The sequence below is a fragment of the Cynara cardunculus genome, assembly GCF_001531365.2.
Source record: "Cynara cardunculus var. scolymus isolate 2C chromosome LG 10, CcrdV1, whole genome shotgun sequence".
In the NCBI taxonomy this organism is placed as follows: domain Eukaryota; kingdom Viridiplantae; phylum Streptophyta; class Magnoliopsida; order Asterales; family Asteraceae; genus Cynara; species Cynara cardunculus.
The window spans coordinates 423,921-449,854 of NC_037537.1; the positions used below are offsets into that span (position 1 = coordinate 423,921).

The window sequence follows — 25,934 nt, forward strand, 5'->3', positions numbered from 1 at the left end:
AAGTTTAATAATGAAATAATTTATTTTTGGTTTAATATTATAAATTTTATAAAGATAATAATTAAGTATTCTGTTAGAATTCAATGATTATCCTAATTATATTTTAGATTTTTTACATTTAAAATAAGATGTTTATCTTGCATTTGATTATGTTTATCTGCAGTTAGTTACACGAATTCAGATATGGAGCTTTAATAAGTTGTACTTACGCACAATCTATTTGCAATCTTGAGTTTTAAGTAATATGCATTAATAAACAGTACTTTACGCATAAAAAGTGGTTTTTAATATAATATAGATAATCAAATTTTATTTGATTTGAGTATATAAATTCTATTAATTTATGTTATATGTAGTTTATAGTTCAATACAGGGATTTTAAATGTCTTTTAAAAAAATAATTGAATATTTCATTTTTAAATGATTAAGTCCATGTTTTTTAATAACTAAAACATTAACTTTTTAGTAATTGGTTATCTACATTCTTTTAACAAAAAAAAAGCTGCAAGTAACTGACTAGAAATGTTTTTAAATAAAAATGGAAATTTATTTTTAGTTTTCAAATCTCTTGCATCCAATGACATCGTTCCCACTCGCCATCCCTTGTCGCTCCCATCATTTTCTGCTCTCGATTGTCATCGCCGGCTCTTACCACAAATTTCCCTCCTTTTGATTCGTCTTTTTTTTTTTTGGTCTTTAGAGGCCAAGCGAAAGATAAAAACATATAAAAAAGAGGGAGATCGATGGTAGAGGCAATGGCGAAGATGGAGAGCGGACGATGACGGGAAGCGATGGCGTGGCCGTTGGGTGCGAGTGATTTGAATGACGTATAGTTTGAAAATGATAAAATTGATTTAGGGTTTTTTTTACTGTAAAAATATTTATTGCCGGTTACAAATAACTTTACGTTAAAAGAATGTAGGTAGCTGACTTGTAAAAATTCGTTGGTTTATTTATTTACAAAATAAAATCAGGTACCTAATCATTTAAAATGAGAAAGTTCAATGGTTTATTTATCAAATAACAGATCAAAAACTTAATCATTCAAAAGAAAAAGTTTATTGGGTTTTTCTCAACCTTTCCCTTCAATATATTTATATAATAAAAAAGGTCAAAAATTAAAATAAAAAACGGTCCCATTTATAATTGGTTACCCAACTTGTTAAGTGACTAACGATCCCGAATGTGGCGCACCAAATTGCTCAAACGTAATTGTAAGTTTTTTTCATAGTTCATGTTGATAGATCAATCTATTCACACGTTATGCATAGACATGATTATCGTTAATATTGTGGAATGTCCCAAGCATCACAAGTTTAAAAATAACGTTTGTATTTCGTTCTCAGCCATTTTCCACAATTTCAGTGAGTAAGGGGGAGAACGACCCTTTTTTTTATATCTTGGTTGAAGATCTATTTGAATTAACGTTATCATTTGTGGATTATCTAAGAATCCGAACGACAAGTCGACGACCCTTTTAAGATCACCAACTTTGTTGTCATACTATGTTGAACTTCGCGTCATAACTTCAAGTTATTTCGTCTTTACTAATTTACGTTTGAGCCAAATCAGTAGCAGTTTTTTCGTTGCAATATAATGCTTTTCCACATTTTAGAATAAAAATTATCTTTTATTAAATGATTATTACAAAAAAAAAGAGAAAGATCGTACAAGAAGAGATCTGGACTCTTTCACTTTTAATTTCACACCCATCCCATGAGTTGCGTTTCTCATGAGAATTGATCTGATGCATCTCATTAAGATTGATCTTCGATCAAGATTGATTCAAGTATGGAGGTCCCTTCTTACCCTTCTCATCATAACTTCCATTCACCAGAACCCAACCCTATAAAACAAATGTTTTAACGTATTCTAAAACATTATTACAAATAAATCCTATGAAATGTCATGAAATACCATCTCTGTACCTCATAGGATTTCTAAATCCAATATCTGTGTGATTTCAATTCTGAACTTTCCTTCAAACCCAGTTCCAAATCCCACAAACCAAATGAGCCCTAAGATTCCAACTTCATCCTCTCCTCAAATATTTCGTTTGAAAGTAGAGACAAAAGATATGATCTATGTAGACATTTACTCTAACCCAAATATTTGATAGATAATCAAATAACAGTTGGATTTCCGCTTTTGGTTTCAAGAATATTAGAAAGATTGACCAAACCATATTATTCTTTCATAAATGACACGAAAGAAAGAACATAAATTGTTCCGTCTTTGATATCTGTATCTTAAAAAAAACGTCACTCAAAAAGAGTGACGGAGGAGTCACCTAGACTAGTTAAATTTACTGGTCGGATACGTGCTCGGGACAACACATATGTTCAACTGATGCTTAATTATAAAACAGCAGTTTGCAGTTTGCACTGATGTTCACCTCCTTACCTGTTAGATTAACAACCAGTATTCACCATCACATTTTGTTGATCTTAAAAGGGTATGATATGAGAAACTAGAAGAGATGTGAAAAATGAAACCTCAATGTAACATCTATGATCATTAACAAAGAATCTTGGTAGTTTTCATTTGCACTTACAATACAAGAATAAATTTGAGCAAACCTCATGAAAAACCTCAAGTATAACACCATGGAATTCCTCAGAATTCATCGATACATAACAATTCAAAAGCCGACGGAGATCTTTAGGCTCGGAAATCCGGTTTGCCGTGATCATCTCCATCATGGATTCTCGAAAATCTTCTCGAAGATTATAAGACAATTTCTCCATAGCCACCATCACAAACAATCTGTTACTACTCTCTTCTCTTACCCTTCTCCTTCTCTCTTCATATCTTCTTTCCTGCCTTTCTCTAATTATTTGGTCTAATCTTTCTTGAACCATGGCGTGTGCCAGGCTCGAGACTGTCGGGAAACGGTCGGATTTCCCGCTTTCGGCTTCTTCGGAAGAAGAAGAAACACTGAGCCTGCAATTGCAGCAGAATGTCCTGCATCCTTTATATGGAAGTTTTTGCTTCTTGAGAAGCCCTCTAGAGGTTTGCATTTTGGCAGAGCAGAAGGTTATCAGGACAGAGTGTGAGTAAAAAGATATATATCCATATACATATATGTATATATGTATGTATATAGCCAAGTGACTAAGTGACCAAAAGCAAAAGAAAAAGAAGGTCAAGTAGGAGACTTCATGATTGTGTCACTAAGAATAACACTGAAGCTCCAATTAGTGAGCAATCCTGTATCTTCTCACAAATTGAACAGTGTGATTGTGAATATGGAGTTGATTAAGATTAAAAATGGGTCTACAACTAATAATTACTTGGTTAAGACCAACATATAGCTTAATCCATACAAAGCTTAATGAAAAAATAATCAAACAGCCCCTAAGATATTTATCTATTACCCCGTTCTGTTTGAATATATCTTATATTATCATCGGTCTTAATATCTGTATAGTGTCACATAATTTACCAAATATAGTAAAACTCTACCAACGTTCATGAACACGGATAAATCGTTCAACCACAAAAAAAAAGTGTATAATATTCTTGATTCTTGTAGGCTTTGCAGCTAGTACTCCCTTTGTCCCAAAATATCAAAATAAACGTCAACACAGTTTTAGAAATATGTAATTATTACGCTTTTTATTTTAACTAAATGACAATTTTACCCTTAATAATAGAGAGTAATGAATTTCTCAATCTCATAATTAATGATAGAATTGGAAAGTATGCACTTCTTTTTGAAAGTGGACACTTATTCTAAGAAAAAGCTAAAATAAAAATGTCGACGCTTATTTTGGGATAGAGAAAGTATTAGGTATGTTTGTCTAACTAATGATCCTAACGGTACCTAGTGATAAAAACATCTTATATTTGGTGAGGTCAAAGGTTCAAGTCTGGGCCATGTCACAAGTTTGAGCCCCGTCACTTCTCTCAAGTAAGGAGCGCACAACACTTGATACATACTCCATCCAATGAAAAGCAGGACGCCACCCTCTGCACTGCTCTCACTATACCGGTCCCACAACCATCATGAGGGAGATAAATCATCTGTCCTAGGGGCAGGTGGGTGGTGTCAAAGTCAAACCTCATGCCTCTCATTCTGCAAGGTTGCACACCTGCTTATCCGCTAGGCTAAAGCCGTTCACAACAACAATGACCATGAAATTTTCAACATTACCAACTTTTAAAAAAGTTTTTGACTTACAATTACATATCCATCTATTGTCATCTTTACAGTAAATTAGAATCATTAAGTTGGCTTCAAAGGATTTCCTTATTATGTTAGGCAAACAATTAAACAACACTAGCTTAAAACTAGGATATACTTATTTTAAGTAGGTGCATATGGCACATGAGTACCTCTTGTCATTTAAAAAAATACCTGAGCTAACACAGCACATGGCCTCATCATTGAAACAATCCTTTTTACTCCAAAACTGAACACTATAACAACTTATTCTGCATCTCATGCTCTGCCAAACAAGCCCTTTTAGTCACTTTTTTAGTACCCTATTGATGTTTGGTGAGCTGCTGATATGGCAGCAGCAGCATCACTCCTTGAAGAAACTTTATTACTTTGCAGGGTTCTTTACTTTAGTTATTCTCTACTAGTGAATCATGGGTACAGAATGATTAATACTAAGCCACTTTAATCAAAGCAAGATATATAATATTATCTCCATTAAGGATTAATTAACTTCAAGAAATCGATTTTTGTCGGGGTTATTGGATAAAGGTGAGATTAGTATGTGCTGTTTTTTAGGTGTTCCCAAGTTCCCCTCACTCTTGCTTGCTTGATCCTGAGTCCCTAATCATGCTAAGAATCACAAGAGGATTGTACAACTAGATAGAATCTCCTCTTTAAAGATTTCTTGTTTCTTATCTAACCTCTTAGGGTGCGTTTGGTACACAAACAAGACTGGACCGAACAGGACGGGCTAGAGAAGGTACGCAGGTATGTGGAAAAATTGTGCAAGGTCTTACGGGTTTTAATTTGACATGGGTAGTTTAGTAATTTACTAACCTTGTCACATCAACCTGGTTTTTTCCACCTCTTTGGTGGGAATGTATTTTTGTCCCCCTCAATCTGGTCCTGTCCCAGTCTAAATATTGCACTAAACATGGAACAGCAACTTTTTGTTCTGCCCTATCCCGTCTTGTCCCACATACCAAACACACCCTCCTGATACACACGATAGATAGAGGAAGCTTTTAGAGTTTGTAATTGGTGCTTAGGCAGCATTTGGTCCGCAGATAGGATACGGCAAGAGAACATGACAGGACTGTATTGAACAGGACAAGGGATGCCTTTTAAGAGCTATTCTATTCATACATCAGATCCATAACAACAATTAAGCCAAATTCTTTGAAAAAACTTTAACTAAATGGACTAAACCACCAAAAGTGACTCATGGAACAGTGGGAATACTTTTTTGGCATGTAAGAACACAACAATCTCATTCTCCTTTTAGGTTAATTCAATACCCATTTGTTGATTTTTATCCACTAGCTATGTTTACTTCATATCATCGTCTCGAAAACCAACAACCAATAAAATAACAAAACAAATGTGGGATATTATCTTCAATGAATATTTCTTTCAGGCATTTCATCGAACACCATCCATTATATCATTTTCTTTATGGAATCAAGCAAAGGGGACCACAATAATAACTTCATTTCCAAACCCAGAGGCCAATTTTTTTTTGCTTTAAAAGAAGATACAATCAAGAAAGTAATGAATAACAAGGCCTTGCATCGAACACCCGATTCATTGACACCAAAAAGGTCAAAAACATAGAATTCAAAAAGAACACAAAATGCAATTTTTGGTGTCAATCAAAAATTAGAAACATTCAAATTATGCCAAAAAGAAGGAAATAAATTTCTTCAACACCTGCGATCAATTAATAATACTCACTGCATACTTGGAATCACTAATTACTTTTCTTCAATTGCTCGGTTTTCCCTTGAGGCTGTTTCGCTGTAGCTAATTTATAAATCCCAAAGACCTTGAACAAAATAATAATGGAAAATTGGAAGGAATTAGAGATCTAATTAAAATGGGATGAATCAGAATACAAAATGTGCGACTACCAATGCGAGGACGTGAACTGCTATCAATAAAAGCGCCACGAAGGTCGACGCCTCGAGAATCCATGGCTGATTGGAGCTCTTCTGCTGAATTGCCATTTTAACGACTGTGTGAGATTATGCTTCTGTACAGATTTGGAAATCAAAATATTCTCTTGAAAAAACATACAACTATTCTTGATTTTCTTGATTTTATGTTAAGGTGCATCAAAATTTAATTAACCTTGTTTAGTTTTTATTTGAGCAAATTGGGTGGAAAAAAAAAGCAGATAATTTATCTTGATTTCTATTTTGGGTAATTTATTTTTAAAACTTTTATTTTGATATCTAACATGTATAATTTTAAATATTTAAGTACTCGAACAACCTGTTGAAACATTAACCGGTTATATGTTGATGTGGTATGTATCTAACTCAGTATTATTGGCTATTCAACCTAATTTTATCTCATCATTCCCTATATCAACATAGTAGTCGGTTAATGTTTCAACCGGTTATCCAAATACTTAAATGTTTAAAGACAAAAAGTTATTAAAATAATATATTTAGAGAGTATGATTGAGATGCTTTGAATAAAACAAGTTGGAAATGAGATTTTTACAAGTCAATCAAAATATTACAAAAGACATGTTAAAGACATTTGATTTCAAAAATGTCAAATCTGTTGAAACTCTAAGGAACACTGGGTGTTTGGGTTTGCTTATTTGAAACAACTTATGCTTTACTACAAAAGTCTTTATCAACTTATTATAAGTTAGAATGATTTAACTTCTTCAAAAACTTACCGGTTTGACATTGGTGTAAGCTGTTTATCCAAACACCAAAAAAATGCTTATTACTGGTGTCACACCAGAATAAGTCAGTAAGTTGTTTTTATAAGCAATCCCAAACATCCCCTAATTTGAAATTAATAGGTGATGAAGAAGGAAACGATTTTAACGAATTTTTTTTTATCGTGGAATAATTGGTAGTTTACTTTATTTAACAGCTCGTAGGCCATATATCATGTATAGTGTTGTGTTTATGTGCTCGTTTTCAGTCTTCGCCTAAACTATCTCATAATAAAACCATAAAAGCATACTTTTTAGATATCATAGAGGTACAATAAATCTCAGATTATGGTATACAAAAAAGCCCGAGTTGGAAGTAACATGCTTCATCGAACCTGATCTTGGTGGTCGGCTTAATTTGTTGAACGGAAGTGTAGTAGTGCAGCATGTGCCTTTATAGGTCCATCCCTTATGTCTTGTTTTTCCAAGAAACAACAATCAGTAGTGTTGTCTACTAACAAAACGGAATAAGTAGTCGCTGCTAGAGCGTGTGCTCAACTGCTTTGGATGAAACATACGTTTACTGGTATGGAGGTACATTTGATCAAAGTTCCAGTTACGTGTTAAACATGCCTGAGTACAACCCTTAAGGTTTTGTACCTTCTGATTATATGCGTATTTTGAGGGGGATCCTAGTGTCTTTCACAATCCTTTTTGCTTCAACAAAAGAGGGAAGGAAATGATCACCTCTCTAATGTTGTGTTTGTCACCATCAAAAAGGGGGAGATTGTTAGTGCAAGTATGCTACATCTCTATATCTGATTTGATGATTACAAACAACCCGCATTATATTGTTTATGTAACATTTCACTTGATGTGAATATATAAAAGTTACAGAAATATAAGTTGTCGCCTCGGGAATCATGCTGCATTACCTTAACATCTGTGTCAGGTTTTAAATTGCATTGGATTGTGTGTCAACCTCAAATTAATGATCAAATACGAGAAGACACAACGGAACAAGAATATTCAAGCGACACGTAGGAATACACTGGTTCATGCTTTATATTCCAACTCGGATCAGTATTACCGATCAGTTTTATCGGACTTGTTTTTATAAAAAGTTGAGAGATTTTTATAGAATGATGTTCATAAAATCATATTTTTAAGCAGTTGCACTTTTATAAGATGATAAAGTGTAAGAATGACTTTTTAATCGTGTTACTAAAAACCAACAACAATTGCTATCTCCAAAAATATGAAAAACGTCCCCGAATAGCTAAATCTTTCTCGTGCCTCTAACTAGCATTCAACTCATCACAATATCGCTAGTACTATAAAATACTTGCTTCTAGAACCAAAAGTTGAAACCCACAAAATGAAAAGTTTTTTTTTTTATTAATCTGGATATCCAACCCGTTATGCAAGCCGATTAACCTCAGAGCGATCACCTGTTTTGCAGATAGCCCGGAGTCACCGCATTTGAACCTCCATGGCCACAAGAGGATTTTTATTCCTCTCTGGATTTGAACCTGAGACCTCATGGTACTTTTGACCTTTGGAGCCAAGCTCAAACCAATCAGGCATCACCCTTATGGTTAAACCTATAAAACGGAACCCTCTGTCTCTCCATCCTCAAAATCCGAAACCATAAAATGAAACCTAATTCATGTTTCTGAAACCATCAGCGCTATCACACATTTGCCATCTTTGCTCAAATCAAATACTTGCTCAAATCAGAGTTTCTTGTACAATAACCCAACGAGGGAGAGGTTCTTATGAGAACTCTCCACAGTGGTAGTTCCTACAAACAACTTCACTTTTTGCTTATAAGAATCTTGCATTGAAAATGCTCTAATAGATAAATAAAAAAAGCAAGAAAATTATAAAACACATGAAAATACCTTTTATTTAAGGGCAAATTGCATAAAAAGTAAAGTACTTTAACTTGATTCATATTTTGGGTAACATACTTTTAAAACTTCTATTTTGATACCTAAGATATAAAGTTTTAAACATTTAAGTATCCGGGTAACCGGTTGAAAACTAATTTTATATTAAAAAAGACTAATTTTAGATTAAAAAAATCCATGTCACTAAGCACGTCAGCAAATAATACTGAGTTGGATATCACATCACTCGCCATATCAACATTAAAACTTTATATCTTATATACCAAAATGAAAGTTTTAAAAGTACGTTACCCAAAACAAGAATCAAGTTAAAGTACGTTATTTTTTCTTGCAATTTGTTCTTTATTTAACGAAACAAATTCAAAATTCAACGAATAAAGAAAATAAAAATCATAGAAATTATAATTTGATTAATAAAAAAAAATTCGAGGGATGAATCTTAATATTCATATAATCATGTGGACGATATTTGTAATAATCTAAAACTGAAAAAAGAAAGAAAAAGCAGAGACCAGAAGGACACTGTGATTCTCTCCACTGTCGATCGATGATCAATGGCTCCGCCTTCTCTACTAGCTAACGGCGGTGGTATCACCACCGGAAAGTCGATGACTAGCCGTATGGCTTCAGTTTACAGCGAAGTGCAGAACAGCCGTCTCGACCATCCTCTTGCTCTCCCTTCCGTTTTTAGAAACCCTTTCAAAATCGTGGATGGTCCAGCTAGCTCCGCTGCCGGAAATCCAGGTATTTCTTAATTTAGAAACGTAGGATTCATGACACTTGTACAAGAAAAGCTATTTATGCCAAAATCAAATATGATCGGACTCTTTATTATTGATTGATTGATAATATATTCCGGAATTCAGATATTACTGCACTGGATTGTTTAATGAAACTAAAATCATTGTTTAGAAGTTAATTAGATCTTCAATTTATTAGTTTTAGCAGTAGGTTTTGATCAACCTTTCACAAAAGGAACTTATGTGTTGTGGATAAAAAGCATCGCGTTATTTTTGGAAGTAACTTTTTATTTGGCCACAGAAGATCGAATTGTGAATACTTTTATGAGGGCATGGTTTAACTGGGAACTGTTACATCGAACATAGACTATGCCACATTTGCTTTACAATCTTTGGAGATTATAAACACGCCATAAGGTGGTCAAATGACATTATGGCAAGAGGGTGGCATCACCCCTGTTTAAAAGATGACAAGATGTTTCAGGTTTTCTGGAAAATGGCTACTTTAAAATACCATATTGAAGATGAAGGTGAAGAATTGCTCTCCCACATGAGAGTTTGAGTGTAAACAACAAAGAGCCGGGTGGGGTGGGGTGGGGGGGCTGCTGGCCAAATATCTGGCAGCTAGAGATGGTGAATTTGAAATTTCAACTCTTTTGCTGAGAGCTTTTATAGAGAGAGAGAGAGAGAGAGGTGATCACACCCTTTTATGTTTTCTGGATAATCATTTTGATTTACTTGTCCTTTTTCTCTCAAAAAGTCGTCGCCTCTTTCTTCTTGTTGTTTGCAATAACCGATGGTTATAGAAGGATTTTGACTTTAGTTTTATTGTCATAGATGAAATTGCAAAACTTTTCCCATCCCTTTTTGGGCAGCCATCGGCAATGTTGGTGCCTGGTGAATCTAATGAATCAGGAACAGCCTTGAAGATAGGAGTTGTGTTGTCTGGAGGGCAAGCTCCAGGAGGGCACAATGTTATATCCGGGATTTTTGGTCAGGATTTTAAACTTTCATTGCCTATTTTTCATTTGTTTGAAAAGAATAATATTATTTAATTGAGAATTTTATCATTTCTCCCTCTGCCCTGTGTAGATTATTTGCAGGAACGCTGCAAAGGAAGTACCGTGTATGGATTCAGGGGTGGACCTGCTGGGATCATGAAGGGAAAATATGTGGTCTTGACCCCTGAGTATATTTATCCGTACAGAAATCAGGTAAATTGTTTGGTATCACAGACACACACAGTATAGAGAAAACACTCAGTTATGGGGCTAAATGCTTCATCTTATTAATGCCACCAGAATGGTTACTTAAATACACGTATAGGGAAGAAACGAACTGAACAAAAAAGGGAAACAAACTCCTAGTCTATAGGAGGGGACGGGAATAATTCAAAAATAAACAAACTCTTCCTGTAAAACAGGAACTTATTCACGTGACCATGTTTAACACATTCCAACATACCTTCTCCTAAACTAAAGACTCTCAACTTTAGTTTATCTCAGTTGCTTCCAACATGCCCAGCATAGCTCGCAGCTTCTCATACCGATCAACCTTCAACGGTTTTGTCATGATGTCTGCTACTTGAGCTGAAGTGTTACAGTACCTCAACTCTATTGTTCCATCATTCACCAAATCACGAAGGAAAAAGTACCTCACATCTATGTGCTTGCTTCGATTGTCCATAACAGAATTTTTTGAAAGCTTTATAGTTGACATGTTATCACAATTAATAATAGTACCTTCTTCCTGAGTCAAATCAATGTATTCAAACATTCTCCTTAGCCATACAACTTGACAGTTGACACGCACATGCTGTGGCAGCTACAAACTCTGCTTCATTGTCGAGAGGGTTACAATTGGTTGTCGTTTGGAAGACCAAGCAATTGCAGCCCCACTCAGAAAACATACATAACCTGAAGTACTTCAATTGTCATGATCACCAGCATAATCACTATCAGAATACGCCACTAAAAGATTGCCGCCTCCTTTCTTATAAAAAATTCCAAGTTCTTTAGTCCCCTGGATATATCGAAACAGTTTCTTCATCGCTGCCATGTGTTGTTCAGTTGGAGCCTCCATATAACGACACAATTGACCAACAACAAACATTATATCTGGACGCGTTGCTGCCAGATACATGATACATCCCACCATTTGTTTGTAGATTGTTGCATCAACAAACCCACTTTGATCATCCTTCACCAATTTGCAGCCTGGAACCATAGGATTCTTTACACCATTGCAATCTTCCATGTTGAATCATTTGAGTATTTCACGAGCATACTTCCGCTGATTGAGATGAATACCATCTTCACTTTGTATAACCTCCACATCCAGAAAATATCGTATTTCTCCCAAATCTGACATCTCAAATTTAGATTTCATCGACGCCTTAAATTCCTCAATTAATTTGAGTGTGCTTCCTGTTACAATTAAATCATTGACATAGATAGAAACAATTAAGAAAACATTTTCCTTAGCTGATTTAACGAAAAGGGTCGGCTCAAATGGACGCTTTTCAAAGCCTTCCTTAAGAAAGTAGCCCTCAATTCTCCCGTACCAGGCCCTCGGAGCCTGCTTTAAACCATATAGGGCCTTTATCAATCGATAGACGTTTCCTTCATTACCTTGTACTTCATAACCTTGGGGTTGTTCCACAAACACAGTCTCTTCCAAATCACTATACAAAAAAGCACTCTTTACATCTAATTGATGAACTTCCATACCTCGTTGTGCTGCAAGTGCAAAAATGCTTTTGATTGTATCCCATCTAGCCACTGGAGCAAGAACTTCAGAGTAATCAAGCCCTTGCCTTTGAGCATACCCCTTTACCACAAGTCGAGCCTTGTGCTTATCAATCTTCCCATCCTTGTCTAGCTTTGTTTTGAAGACCCATTTCACACCAATCGATGTTGCACCTGCTGGCAGATCGCATAATTCCCAGGTGTTGTTTCTTTCAATTGACTCGATCTCCTGCTTCATCGCCTGTATCCAACACTCATCTTGCGCAGCTTCTTGATAGTTGGTTGGTTCCGATAAAGAAGAAAACATAGCAACGTTTTCCCCTTGTTCTTCATCGCTCAAAACATCTTCTCCACTGACATAATCGTGCATCCAAGTCGGTGCTTTTGTTGCCCTCCTTTCAACAACACCGCTTCTAATTGGATTAGTGTTTGAAGGCCGGCTTCATTTCTGTTCGACGGCCTATCAGCGTTATTAGGCCCATTTAGTTCATTCGATGGGCTATTAACAACATTTGAGGTATTTGGCCCATCTTCATCACTCCCCTGCTCATCTTTATCTTCCCACTCCAGGTCTGTAGGGTTAATCGCCGATTCTTGTATCCAATTCCAGGAAGCATCTTCTTCAAATACAACATCTTTACTCACAATAATCTTGTTGTTGGAAGGATCATAGAGTCTATATGCTTTGGACTCTTCACTGACCCCAAACAAGACACACTTTAAGGTTCTGTCATCCAGCTTCAACCTTCTTTCCTTAGGAACATGAACATGAGCAATACATCCAAATACTCTGAAATAACTTACAGATGGTTTTCGACCACTTCACTTTTCTTCTGGTGTGCAATTTTTAAGAGCTGCAGTAGGACTTCGATTGAGTACATGTATGCACCAGTTGGTAGCTTCAGGCCAGAAAACCTTTGGAACCTTTCTTGCACTCATTACACTTCGCACCATAGTCATCATAGTTCGGTTTTTTCTCTCTGCCACACCATTTTGATGTGGTGTGTAAGCTGCATTGAGTTGTCTTTGTATGCCATTGTCTTCACCTCCCCTGTCTGTCCTCAAACATTTGATCTCAACTCCTGCTTCTTTCTCAACCAAAGCTTTAAACCTCTTAAAAGTGTCTAAAGCTTGTGATTTCTCTGTCAAAAAATAACTCCAACTCTTTCGTGAGAAATCATCAATAAAGTTAATGATGTACCTCTTTAGGCTGGTCAATTGAGGGGTGATAGGTCCACAAATATCTGAGTGGACAAGCTAAAGTTGTTGAGTTGCCCTCCATGAACTTGTTTTAGGAAATGATTCTCTGGTTTGTTTTCCTACCAAACAGTCCGAACAGGTTCCACCTTTGGCATTAATCCTTGGCAGCCCCCTCACCAGATCCTTATCATGCAGCACCTTTAAGCTAATGTTATTGATGTTCCCGAATCTTTGATGCCAAAGATGAGTAGTGCCATCAGTTTCTGTTTTGTTACACTCATCAATGCCACTTGGTCTAGCCTTGATTATAAACATTCTGTTTGAGGACATTTGAACCGTTGTGATCAACCCCTTTCTTGGATGGTATATGTTGCAAAAACCTTTCTTAATCAAGATCTCTATTCCCCTTTCTTGAACCTGGCCAACACTGATCAAATTGTTCATGAGATCTGGGACATAGTACACATCAGTCAACGTGTGAGTCACACCTTCAAAGCCGAGACGAACTTTCCCTTTTCCCATGACAACCATGCAAACATCATTTCCAAGTCGCACATTATTACGGTAAGATTCATCAAAAGTGCTAAACCATTTCCTTTCACCTGTCATATGATTGGAACAACCCGAGTCAAAAAACCAACTCCATTGTCTTGTCGAGCCACCTTCATCCACTTGAGCCATCAACACCATCTTCTCTGTATCATCATGCTCCACATAATTAGCATCCTTCTCCCAATCTGGACATTCATTTTGGAAATGTCCAAGTTTGTGGCATTTGTAACATTCGATCGTGCTTCTGTCGAATGAAATTCTGCCACGACCTCTTCCACCTCGACCACCTCGTCCTCTTCCTTGTCCTCGAGAGGGTGACCCAGTTGATATCTTCAAAGCTTGTTCATCATCTTGCTGCCCAATCATACGTTGTTCATGGACAAGAAGACTTCCATGGAGTTCATCGATTGTCATGGTATCGAGGTTGTTGGATTCCTCGATAGAACATACAACATAGTTGAATTTCGGGCTCAATGAACGTAGTACCTTAGCAACAACAACACCTGAAGTTAATGGGTCGCCATTTGCCTTCATTTTGTTCACGATCGTCAAGGTCCGGGATAAGTAAGTATCGACCTTTTCACCGTCTTTCACGGACAGAAGTTCATACTCTCTTCTTAAGGCCTGCAACTGAGCTCTCTTCACCTTTGTAGAGCCCTCATACTTCTGTCGCATTGAATCCCAGATGCCCTTTGAAGAGCTCTTATCCAAGATTGTTTCCAAGATCTCCCTTTCAATTGCTTGGAACAGAAAATTCTTCACTTTCAAGTCTTTCAGTTTGGCGTCCTCGATCGCCTTTCTCTGTGCTTCACTTGGACTAGCAACGGTCCGTGCCGGAACTTCATTTTCCACCAAATGCCACATTTCCTTCCTCCTTAGGAAATTCTCCATCAGTAAAGCCCAATGATCGAAATGACCATCAAACTTTGAATGGCACGTTGCACAAACTTGTCAGAGTTCTCCATCTCTCACTCTCACTCTTTGATAATGAAAGAGCTCTTCTGACCGAGCACTGAGACCAAATGTTTGGTATCACAGACACACACAATACAGAGAAAACACTCAGTTATGGGGCTAAATGCTTCATCTTATTAATGCCACCAGAATGGTTACTTAAATACACGTACAGGGAAGAAACAAACTGAACAAAAAAGGGAAACAAACTCCTAGTCTATATGAGGGGACTAGAATAATTCAAAAATAAACAAACTCTTCCTGTAAAACAGGAACTTATTCACGTGACCACGTTTAACACATTCCAACATAAATATAATCTAGCATGTGCAAATTTATACTTTTGTTGAAATTTGGTCTGCTTTTCGTTCAAGATTAAGGTCATATATAGCAATGCAGGGATCCAGATGGCTTCATGTGTATGTGTATGTATGAGGTTATCAAGTAACTAACTTCAAAAGAACAATGGAATTTGTTGAGCATGGGCACTTGTTGCTGATAAGGATTTGTATGCATTGCTATTCGTGCAACAAGGTTTAAATTTGTAAAATAAACCTAACTTGTATCAACACAAAAGTAAAGAGGGTATGGTCTTCTAAGGGAGTTGGTGGTCAAGCCAATGTTTTATGTTAACTATATGCGCCGTGGTCAATGATTTAACTATTTAAATGAACACAAACATGATATCGATCCAATACTCAGGACAATCTAGCCTATTCAAACCAACCATCCTATCCCTAATCTACCGCATCAGGGATGGTCGGGGATACCAATGGACTAACTTTGTATTATCAATCAGTTCATACAAATAAACATTCACACACATATGGAAGTTTCATAGATTCAATAATTCAACACCAACAATATATTTACTTATTACCATACTTAATACACTTCTAAATCAAACAAACCAATTAACATCAACTAAAATCGAATCACCCCTGAGGTTTCACTTTGTGATGGTCTCGCCTTCCATACTTGATGAAATCAATGTTCTTGATACTTGAATCAACATCCCCATGTTTTTAAGTGCAAAGAAAATAAAAGAAGTAGCAATCTCGATGATGAAATAAAAGGAAAACTCCAAAACCTATGGGGGAGATGATGTATGTGTTATAGAAGATGGTTGCCCCTCTCCTACCTCTTTTCTAACCCTAATTTATGTTAAAACTAATGTGAAGCCCCCAAAAAAGAACCCTAACGTCCCTTTTGTAGTTAGGTTAATTAAAAAAATGTGCAATCACCATGTTGAAGCTTGAAACTCTTTCATAGGTGCTTAAATGAGTGATATGTGATCAAAATACCGCATCATAGTGAAGCTTTCCAACAGCCTTTCGGTTTAATTTGTCCATTTCGTCCATCGAATGCATCTAATAGTTAACCAAGTACTTGTAAATCCTCTTTGTTGCGTTGTTTTCGTGCCGAAGACCTCATCATATGCATTTACATCAAATATTAATAAGAATGTACCTTATACAACCAAATTTCACAAACATACATATATTAACTATTGAAACTATTAACATTTTATAACGCTATCATGATTGATCGGAGATGTACACAATTTTTTCCAAATATTTTGTATCTTATGCAATCTTAGGATTTATTTTCCTAGTTATCTAATGTTATTATACCTATGACATTCATCTTTATGATTTGTGGAACATGACCTTTTGGGTAAGGTGCACATACTTTGATGCGGTAACTCTATAAGGTAGCATTTGGTACACAGACATGATTGGACAGGAGTGGACAGAACTGGACAGGACAAGAGGGTAGGACGGGACGGGACAGGACAAGACAGAACAAGCGTATGTCTGGTGTTTGGTACGACTAGGACCGGACTGGACGGAACAAAACTAGACAAGTTACCCCCAAAAGTTATTTGATGATTTTAAATATTATATAATAGTTATAATTGACACAATAAAAGTAAATAATTAAAGAATTTAATTTATAAATATTTTTACACAATTTTCATATAAATAGTACCAAATTTGAATGAAAATTTTGATATAATTGATGGTGGTAGTAGTGGTGGTGGTGGTCGACGGTAGTAGTGGCGATGGACGGTGGTGCTCGGTGGCCAACGGTGGTTATGGAGGTAGAGGCAGTGGTGAGTGGTGGACGACGGTGGTTATAGAGGACGTGAAGATGGTGGATTGTGGTGGTGGTGGCGGTTGACAACAGTGGAGGAGGTAGTTGTGGCTGATATAGTGAAGATAGTGGTGGTGATGGTTATGGTGGAGGTGAGATGGCGATGGATGGTGGTGGTCGATGGTCGACAATGGTTGTGGAGGTCGTGGAGGAGGTTGTTGCAGTAGAGGAGTTGGAGGTGGCCAACAGTGGTAGTGGTGGTGGCAATGGATGGTGGTTGTAGAGGTAGCAATGGACAGTGGTGGTCGACGGTGGTTGTGGAGGTCATGGAGGAGGTTGTTGCGATATAGTAGGAGTTGTAGGTGGCCAACGGTGGTAGTGTTGGTGGTTGTAAAGATGGCAATGGACTGTCGTAGTTGGTGGTCGACGGTGGTTGTGGAGGTGGTGAAGGAGGTTATTGTAGTAGAGTTGGAGGTGGCGAACTGCGGTAGTGGTGGTGGCAATGGACGGTGGTGGTCGGTGGTTGACTATGGTAGAGGTGGCAATGGACGATGGTGGACGGTGGTTGTGGAGGCGGTAGAGGATGTTGTTGTAGTGGAAGAGGAGGTGGAGGTGGCTGCCGGTGGTGGCGACGGCCGAAACTAGCGGTGATGACCATTAAAACAAATACCATATTAAGGTTATATATCAAACTAGGGTAGATTAGTAATATTTTAGTTTCTGTCTCATTCTTGTCTTATCTTGTTCCACCTATTTTGGTGGAACAAGAAAAAGCCTCTTTTGTCCCATGTTGTCCTATCTTGTCCCAATTCTTGTCTCTATCCCATGTCACGCCAAACGTGGGACAGTGAGTTCTTGTTCTGTCCCATGTTGCGCCAAACATGGATAGTGAGTTTTGTCCCGTCCCATGTACCAAACGCAGCCTAAAGGTAGTTAGAAAGTTGAAGCTTTTTGATTTAGAAATACCTTAAATAATCTATTGCAAGTATGCAATCGATCTATTTGAAGTTTGATACTTGTGCAGCCAGAGGAGAAAAAGAATAATGTTTTGGAATGTTGAACTTGGTGCTTTGTTTGGAAATTATAGCTTTTCGTTTTTAGCTTCCTGCAATTCTAGTTCTTGAAGGACTTCTAATTATTAATGCATGTGATGCAATAGATGAATTGGTTGGATATCGAGTATATGTGGCTATACGTGATATCTGTAACCAAACTTACTCTCTGCTCTGTTTCACATCTTTATTTGAGAAGTTATAAATTGAACATTCCTAGGCCTGCTATTTCAAATCCCGAGCGTATTCGGGACTAAACTACAGTCATGATACATGTAAAAGTAACTTTTGTGTTGCTATAGTGGGACATTAAGTCCATGTGGTTCTAACTTCTCCAACTCTTTTTTTAGACCCTGATGATAACAACATAGAAATCCAACTGCAGGTTGATAATGATGCCTGTACTAGTGATTTTTTCTTACAACTTGCTAATTTGTTTTAGTTCACTGCATCAGGGAGGATTTGATATGATTTGTAGTGGGAGAGACAAAATTGAGACTCCAGAACAGGTGTCAGTCATTGAACCTTGCCTACCTTGTTGCAGATTATATGCTTTTATTAATTATCTATTCAGATCCTTCAAGTTTAACCATGAAGTAAAAATCATTTTCTTAATACTGATTGGAGTTGTATGTACCTGATTTCAGTTTAAGCAAGCAGAAGACATAGCACTGAAGCTTGATTTGGATGGGCTTGTTGTTATTGGTGGAGATGATTCAAATACAAATGCTTGCCTTCTTGCTGAATACTTCAGGTGAAGGATTTACCATCTATGTATATCACGTGGTGTCTCCTTTTTTCTTTGTTCGGCTAGGCTTTCTCTAGTACATGATTGAGATATGATGGTAACAGAGTGTGCCATGAAAGTGCTTATCTATAGCTTTGTAAGTGGTTGTTCTTGTTGCCTCATTTAGTTACTGCATCCCACAGGAGTAAACATTTGAAGACCCGAGTCATTGGATGCCCAAAGACCATTGATGGTGACTTGAAATGCAAAGAAGTTCCTACAAGTTTTGGATTTGATACTGCATGCAAGGTAATTTCTAGTAGAGCAGGCTGCAATTTTCACATCTCTGCTAGTGTGAACGATGTTGCTTCAGTATAGATGGTGAAGCTTTTGCCTTGTGGCATTATGCTTTTTTTTTAATCTTGATACTTGTGCCTTTTATAAGCTTTTGCCTTATGGCATGTCCATTTTCTCTTTTGTTGCTCTAGTTTTGGATGTCTTCTTTTTCTCTGTTGTTGCTCTAGTTTTGGATGTCTTCTTTTTTCTGTGTTGCTCTAGCTTTGGATGTGCAATGATAAGAGTATTACCATTTTCATTGTAGATGACATGACTGGTTTGATCGAACGATGACCTGACCTTATTTTGATGACGCCTTTTAGTCTTCATGATTGAAAACTTTCTTCTGTAAACAGATCTATGCTGAGCAAATTGGAAATGTCATGATAGATGCTCGTTCTACAGGAAAATATTATCATTGTGAGTTCATTGGCCTTTACTTTCACTTGAAAGAATTTTATATCTGCATTCCTTGGCCTTTGTTTTGTAGCATCAAGTTCTCCACTGGCTTTCATCTCATGCCTAACAATAGGATCACAACATATTTACATCAATGGACTTTCAACATACATAGTCACTAATTATTTTTGTTTATTTTCTTTAAAAATGTTCGATATGGCTGCCAACGTTGTTTATAATCCAAGAGCACCTTCAACTTTCAGCCATGCCTTATAGCTGTAATCATACACTCTCGCTGCTTTTTGTCCTCACTGCTTTAACTTTGAGGCTAAAAACATGCCTTATGCTCTTGTGAAAATGATCATCTTGGAAGACTATCTAATCCGCTCCTAGCTTGAGTATAAGTTACTCCTTTTCATAAATGAAACATTTGACTATGGACAAAATGTCTATAGTCCCTGACTTGGGTTTTTGCCTTCTAGTCAATATAATGATTTCCTATAAGCTTGCTTGGATCATAGCTAATGTAAAGTGAAAGATAATACGGAAGTTGCATGCGACCTTGGTAATTGTTCTCATATTCAACAGAAGTTCACTCATTTATCTTAAAATAACCTTTAAATACATTTAAAGCATATGATTGTATCAAATGTTAATGTCTTCTGCAGTTGTGCGACTTATGGGACGTGCTGCTTCCCACATTACATTAGAGTGCGCTTTGCAAACTCATCCAAATATTACTCTTATTGGGGAGGAGGTACTAAAGTTTTTTCCGCCACATAACATATACGTAATAGTTCAACTACAAAATATGATAGCATGATATTAAATTAGAATTATTGTGTGAAACCTTTTAAAGCCTCCCTCGTGGATTTATTCATTTCAATCTCATCTTATTGCAGGTTGCCTCCAAGAAGTTGACTTTGAAAAATGTTACAGACTATGTAGCAGATGTAATCTGTAAACGTGCAAATCTTGGTTATAACTATGGTGTGATACTGATACCTGAAGGACTTATTGATTTTATTCCCGAGGTGAAGTCTAAAAGCATATGCTTTTACGTTGTTTTATTATCTACTATCTTAGTAAGGCATCATATGCCCAGCTCTATATTATCAATTTCGATGTGGACTTCTTTGTAAATATTTATCTGTTGGTGATTTTCAGGTGCAACAACTTATTGCTGAACTGAATGAAATTCTGGCCAATGAAACTGTAGACGAGCATGGATCGTGGAAACAGAAACTTCTACCTCAGTCTTTGCAGCTTTTTGAGTTACTTCCTCATGCAATTCAAGATCAATTGATGCTTGAAAGGGATCCCCATGGCAATGTTCAGGTATTTTATATGATAGTTCTTTGCTAATACTCCCTCCGTTCCAGAAAAATGAAAAACTGAGGAACATCCTGGTAACTCTTTATCTGGACGGTATGCACATGTACATACAAGTAATTTGAGAGCAATTTGTCCGCTATGTACATGTTCATAACATAAGCACATGCATAAAAACCTGAAACAACTTCAATTACTTGTATGCACATGTGCATACCGTCCAGATGAATTTACCAGGGTGTTCCTCAATTTTTCATTTTTTTGGGGTTCTCCCATGAACCTCCCTCTAAGTTAAGTTTATGCCAAAATAAGTGTCCCCTTTCAAAGTAATTTATTAAATTTCCACTTCCACCCTTAAATTATAACACACAAATTAAGATTTAATGAGATGGGGAGATATTTTAAGAGTAAAATTGTCATTCAGCTAATCAAAAAGTGTAATAATTATACAATTCTAAAACTGTGTTCTTTTTTGTGGACATATATTTTGGAACAGAGGGAGTATATTTCTTTTGGGTGTTCTGATAGAAAATATTTGATGTCTTTGAACTTGTTTATACCAAAGGTTGCCAAAATAGAAACAGAAAAAATGCTGATTCAAATGGTTGAAGGTGAATTAGAGAAGAGGAAGCAAATTGGTCAATATGCTTACCAATTTAAAGGGCAATCTCATTTTTTCGGGTACTTTGTCACCCTTATCTTTATCGTGTGTTTCATGTGTGTTAACGAATTTGTTTAATGAACTCTCACTATCCAGCATTTTCTTAAAACTCAATAGTATGCCGTGAGTTTTGGTGGTCTAATTTGGGATTTGTACCTCTCAGTTATGAAGGAAGGTGTGGTTTGCCCTCAAACTTTGACTCTTCTTACTGTTATGCATTGGGTTATGGTGCTGGAGCTCTACTTGAGAGTGGAAAATCTGGATTAATATCTTCGGTATGTATCTTTTTACGAATTACTCTTTTAAGATCTTGATCAATATTGCTCAAGCTGATCTGTACTGCGGACATTAATTGTGTCCATAACCACAAAGGACTTGCATAAAAAAAGGGTTTATGTTGTATCCACAGGTTGGAAATTTGGCTGCACCAGTCGAAGAATGGACTGTTGCTGGAACTGCATTGACTTCTTTAATGGACGTTGAGAGGAGACATGGTAAGCTATCCATCTTATGGGTTGATGAATAGTACTTCATTCAATAGTTTAAAGATGTCATATCTCAGTAGAGTTGTGAAATTTTTACAGTCTTGGTTATTTCAGATGAGGGTTTTAGAGGAAATTGATTTTATGTAGCAAGTAATATATCATAAATGAACATTAATTACTCCGAGTCCGAAAAAACTGCATCTCTTTTCCAATACAATGGTTGACTTGACACACAATTTTGTGAGTGTGTTTGACTATTAGTCAAATATCCTTAAACAAGGGACAAAATGTAGAATCTTGTGGACTACCGATAATTTTATTAACTGTAATGATTGCCAATGGGCAAAAAAACTAAAATTTGAATTGTAACCTTACCCAAAAGAGAAATATTGCATTTATTTTGGAACAACTCGGAAATGAAATTATTTCATTTATTTTCTGGCCAAGTGCGCATAAAAGTATATGATATTGTTATGGAGGGGCAGGTTCATTTAGGAACCCCGGAACCACCTATTTTACGAATAATGAATATCTGTCAAGACATTCTTCATGAATATCATATCACGTTATTCATCATGAATACTCACAAAGAGGGTGGTTCCTAGGTTTATAAAAATAACCTCGCATGTTATGAATTTTATCATCTTCTATTTCCTGAATATTCCTGTTTCTGAAAAGTAGCCTTAAATTGGTAGGTAAATTCAAGCCTGTGATAAAGAAGGCAATGGTTGAACTTGATGGTGAGTTACTTTCTTATCTTTTCATTTGGCAATACTTAAAGCATTTGGATTTAAAATTGCTTTCCTTTTTTCCTTCTTTCTTCTTTGAGTTGAAGCATTGCCTAAGCCCCAACTCAACTATTTCAAAGGCCACGTTTTGGCAATTATAAGCTAGCTTATTTTTTGATGAAAAACTCTGTCTGGTTAGCCATAAATTAGTTGATAAGCTAGCTTTATGAAAAGAAACTTCAAGTAGCGTTTCGATAAGCTTCAGGGGCTCTTTTTTCCACTTTTTCCAATTATGCCCCCATATATTTTTCTTAATTAAATTTGTAACATATTTTTTTAGATTATTTTACATTATCATCTAATTTATCAGCTAGTTTTTACAGAACATGACTAGTTGATCGGTTAACGGTTGACTTATTAACCAACAACTGGGTTTTCAGATTACATCTAGTTTGCTAAACATAGCGTAAGCCTTTAACTCTGACGTTTTCAGGTGCACCATTCAAGAAATTTGAATCAAAGAGGGAGGAGTGGGCCCTTCAAAACAGATATATCAGTCCCGGTATGCACTTGACTCCACAAACTTGATATTCCATGCGTCTCAAAATAAACCAAGTCTTTTTGCTGAAAATAAAATGCTTAAGAGCGTCTTAACGTTATGATAAATAAATCAACAAGGTAATTGACATGGTCACCAACATCTAACAAACTTGCGTTTTAGTAGATTTCATGTAAAGAATTGAGCCATTACGTCTGAAATTCGATAAAACCATGTTTCGGTTGACTTGGTTAGCTCAAATTAATGATTATGATAAGAAAATTACGAAGAGAAAGTGAAAGCGTTCATCGTATCTCCTTTTGTCCCGTTAAAGTTGTAACATGTCACTTTTGACTTATTGATATCTTGAACCATCATACTTGGTTTTTCACAACCTTTCTTAAATAAATTTCTCACACACACTTTTCCAAAGGCCGGTTGTCTTCATGCTATTTGTAGTAGAGATCAAGTCTGCATACATCTTACCCTCCATACCCCATTGGTGTGAGATATACTGTGCTAGTTTGGTTTATACTTGGTTTTTTGTTGCAAACAAACTAGTTAAGAAAAACACTAATTTTGAACAAACAAATTATCTTAGACGAAAAATGTCAAAGTACCATGATCTTTTTTGCATTTATATTTATATAGTTTGTCATTCACGGACAAAAGGAGGGATCGGCATACTTTCTAAAACGATTAAAAGCACGTAAAACAGATAACTAAATATAAAGAGGATAGATCCGTGTACATCCCAAACCTGACCCCACCTCTGGGTGGGATTTACTCGGGTCGTTTGACTTGGTTTGGTTTAATGTGTGAAATATGAGCAGCATATTAGTCAAGTTCTGTGTTCATGGCACTATCTTACTCCTTCCTTTTAAAGATTCCAATTCTACCCTTAATTATAAGATGAGAAATTCATTACTCCTATTACTAAGGGTAAAATTGTCATTTACTTGATTAAAAATTGTATCTTTTTCATCATGGACATTTATTTTAGGACGAGGGGAATAACATTTATTTATGAAATACATTTTGGCAGGTCCCATTCAGTTTGTTGGGGCAGAAGCTGATAGAGCCAACCACACCTTGTTGTTGGAGCTTGGAGTTGAGGCTTAGCGGTTATTTGCTTATTTCATCACTGTTTTTCGCTCGGTATGTTGAACAAATTAAGAATACGCTTTATGATCGAACCACAAATGTTTACTATAAGGATCCAGCCATTCTGTCATTTTCCGGGTTCGACACAATTCGTTGGCCCACCCGGAAAATTTATCGACCGAATGGATATAGGATCATCAGATCACCGTTAGTGTGACCTTGAAATTACATAATGTATATATTATTTGTAAATAAATAAATAAAAATACTACTCGGATATAATATATTGAGAATCTTTGTGCTGAGATTTGAAGTTAACAGTTGGGTAGTAGGGGCGTAAACAAGCCGAGTCGAGTAGTAGGCTCGAGCTCAAATAACTTTTTCAATGTATGGCTTGAGCTTGAGCTCGAATATTCTTTGAGTTATTGAGACCGAGCTCGATGCTCGTTTTACGGGATCATATTCGCGATCGGTTAACTCGTTTATTGGCTTGTGGTTGATAGTTTTTGTTTTTATAGAATTATTTATGTACATATGACAATGTTTGGCTCAAAAAAAGTATATGCTCGAATGGTTTGGCTCGACTCGACTCGAAAAATTAATCGAGCTTTCAAACAAGTCGAGTCGAACATTGTGTATGATACCGACTTGAGCTCGAGAATTATTGAGCTCGAGCTCGAGTAACTCATTAAAAGTGCGACTAATTTACACCCCTAGTTGGGTAAACCTTCAGTGGCCTTTGAGTAGGCTAGAGCCTTGAATGGTTTTGAACCGGTGACAAATGATGAGCAAACCCAAGATTTTATCAATTGAGCCATCTCGAAGGGATTTATCGGCCGAAACTCATAAATGTGGGGTTTATTTTAATCAAACTAAACGAATATTGATCATATCTGAATAGAAAGTAGGGTTTAAAGAGTAAGGTGTATTAAGAAATGCTTTAGATAGTACTGAATGCTAATCATCAATGTCCCGAATACTTTATATACTATTCCATTTGTAACAGCTTCATAATTTGTATTCCTTCGTAATCGTTTCATAACACTTCTGTAACTGTTCGGTGAAACCAACTGAAAGTTCGCAAAAGAAAACACTGTACTCCCTTGCGAAAAAGGGATGTACGTTTCATTTTAATCTGATGACGGATAAATTAACGAGAAGGGTAGTAATTGTAGGTTAAATGAACTCTCTTTACAAAACAATGAACTAGTGAAAATAAATAACGGATTAACAAGTGATAAATTACGGATTAACTAGTGAAAATAAATAACGGATTAACAAGTGATAAATTATGTAATAAAGTTTCTACCCTTGATAAATATTAAACATAACCAAAGGGCATTTGGCCTGGCGGTATCGTAGTTTTGGCCTCCTAGGAGGTCAGAGGTTCAAACCTCACCAAAGGTGAAGAGGGTGTGTGAGTTTATTTGTTGCATTTGTCATATATAAATATTATATACTTCAAAAAAAAAATATTAAACCTAAAAATCTCTCAACTTAGTAAACCCACTCAATCTAAAACTGTTA

The 25,934-nt window shown here is 36.3% G+C and overlaps 1 protein-coding gene and 1 long non-coding RNA gene across 3 annotated transcripts; one reads left to right on the top strand and one right to left on the bottom strand.

The window, feature by feature from the left end:
- Positions 1-5,793: 5,793 nt before the first annotated feature.
- On the bottom strand, positions 5,794-6,239 carry LOC112520483. The gene is made up of 2 exons (XR_003070004.1): positions 6,076-6,239; positions 5,794-5,990 (listed from the first exon to the last, which is right to left on the bottom strand). It is a non-coding gene; the product is annotated as an uncharacterized LOC112520483 (long non-coding RNA).
- A 3,030-nt stretch (positions 6,240-9,269) lies between these two features.
- LOC112518967 (pyrophosphate--fructose 6-phosphate 1-phosphotransferase subunit beta-like) lies at positions 9,270-24,688 on the top strand. Of its 2 annotated transcripts, XM_025126790.1 has the most exons (16): positions 9,270-9,499; positions 10,333-10,488; positions 10,588-10,709; positions 18,553-18,606; positions 18,745-18,851; positions 19,028-19,133; positions 19,517-19,580; positions 20,228-20,316; positions 20,462-20,593; positions 20,727-20,897; positions 21,457-21,572; positions 21,716-21,827; positions 21,962-22,046; positions 22,733-22,777; positions 23,259-23,327; positions 24,349-24,688. In XM_025126790.1, exons 1-16 carry the CDS (start codon positions 9,310-9,312, stop codon positions 24,423-24,425), a joined length of 1,695 nt encoding a protein of 564 aa, XP_024982558.1. In that variant the 5' UTR covers positions 9,270-9,309; the 3' UTR covers positions 24,426-24,688. The 2 variants fall into 2 exon arrangements, with proteins under 2 accessions (XP_024982558.1, XP_024982560.1); XM_025126792.1 differs by lacking the exon at positions 18,553-18,606.
- Positions 24,689-25,934: the final 1,246 nt, after the last annotated feature.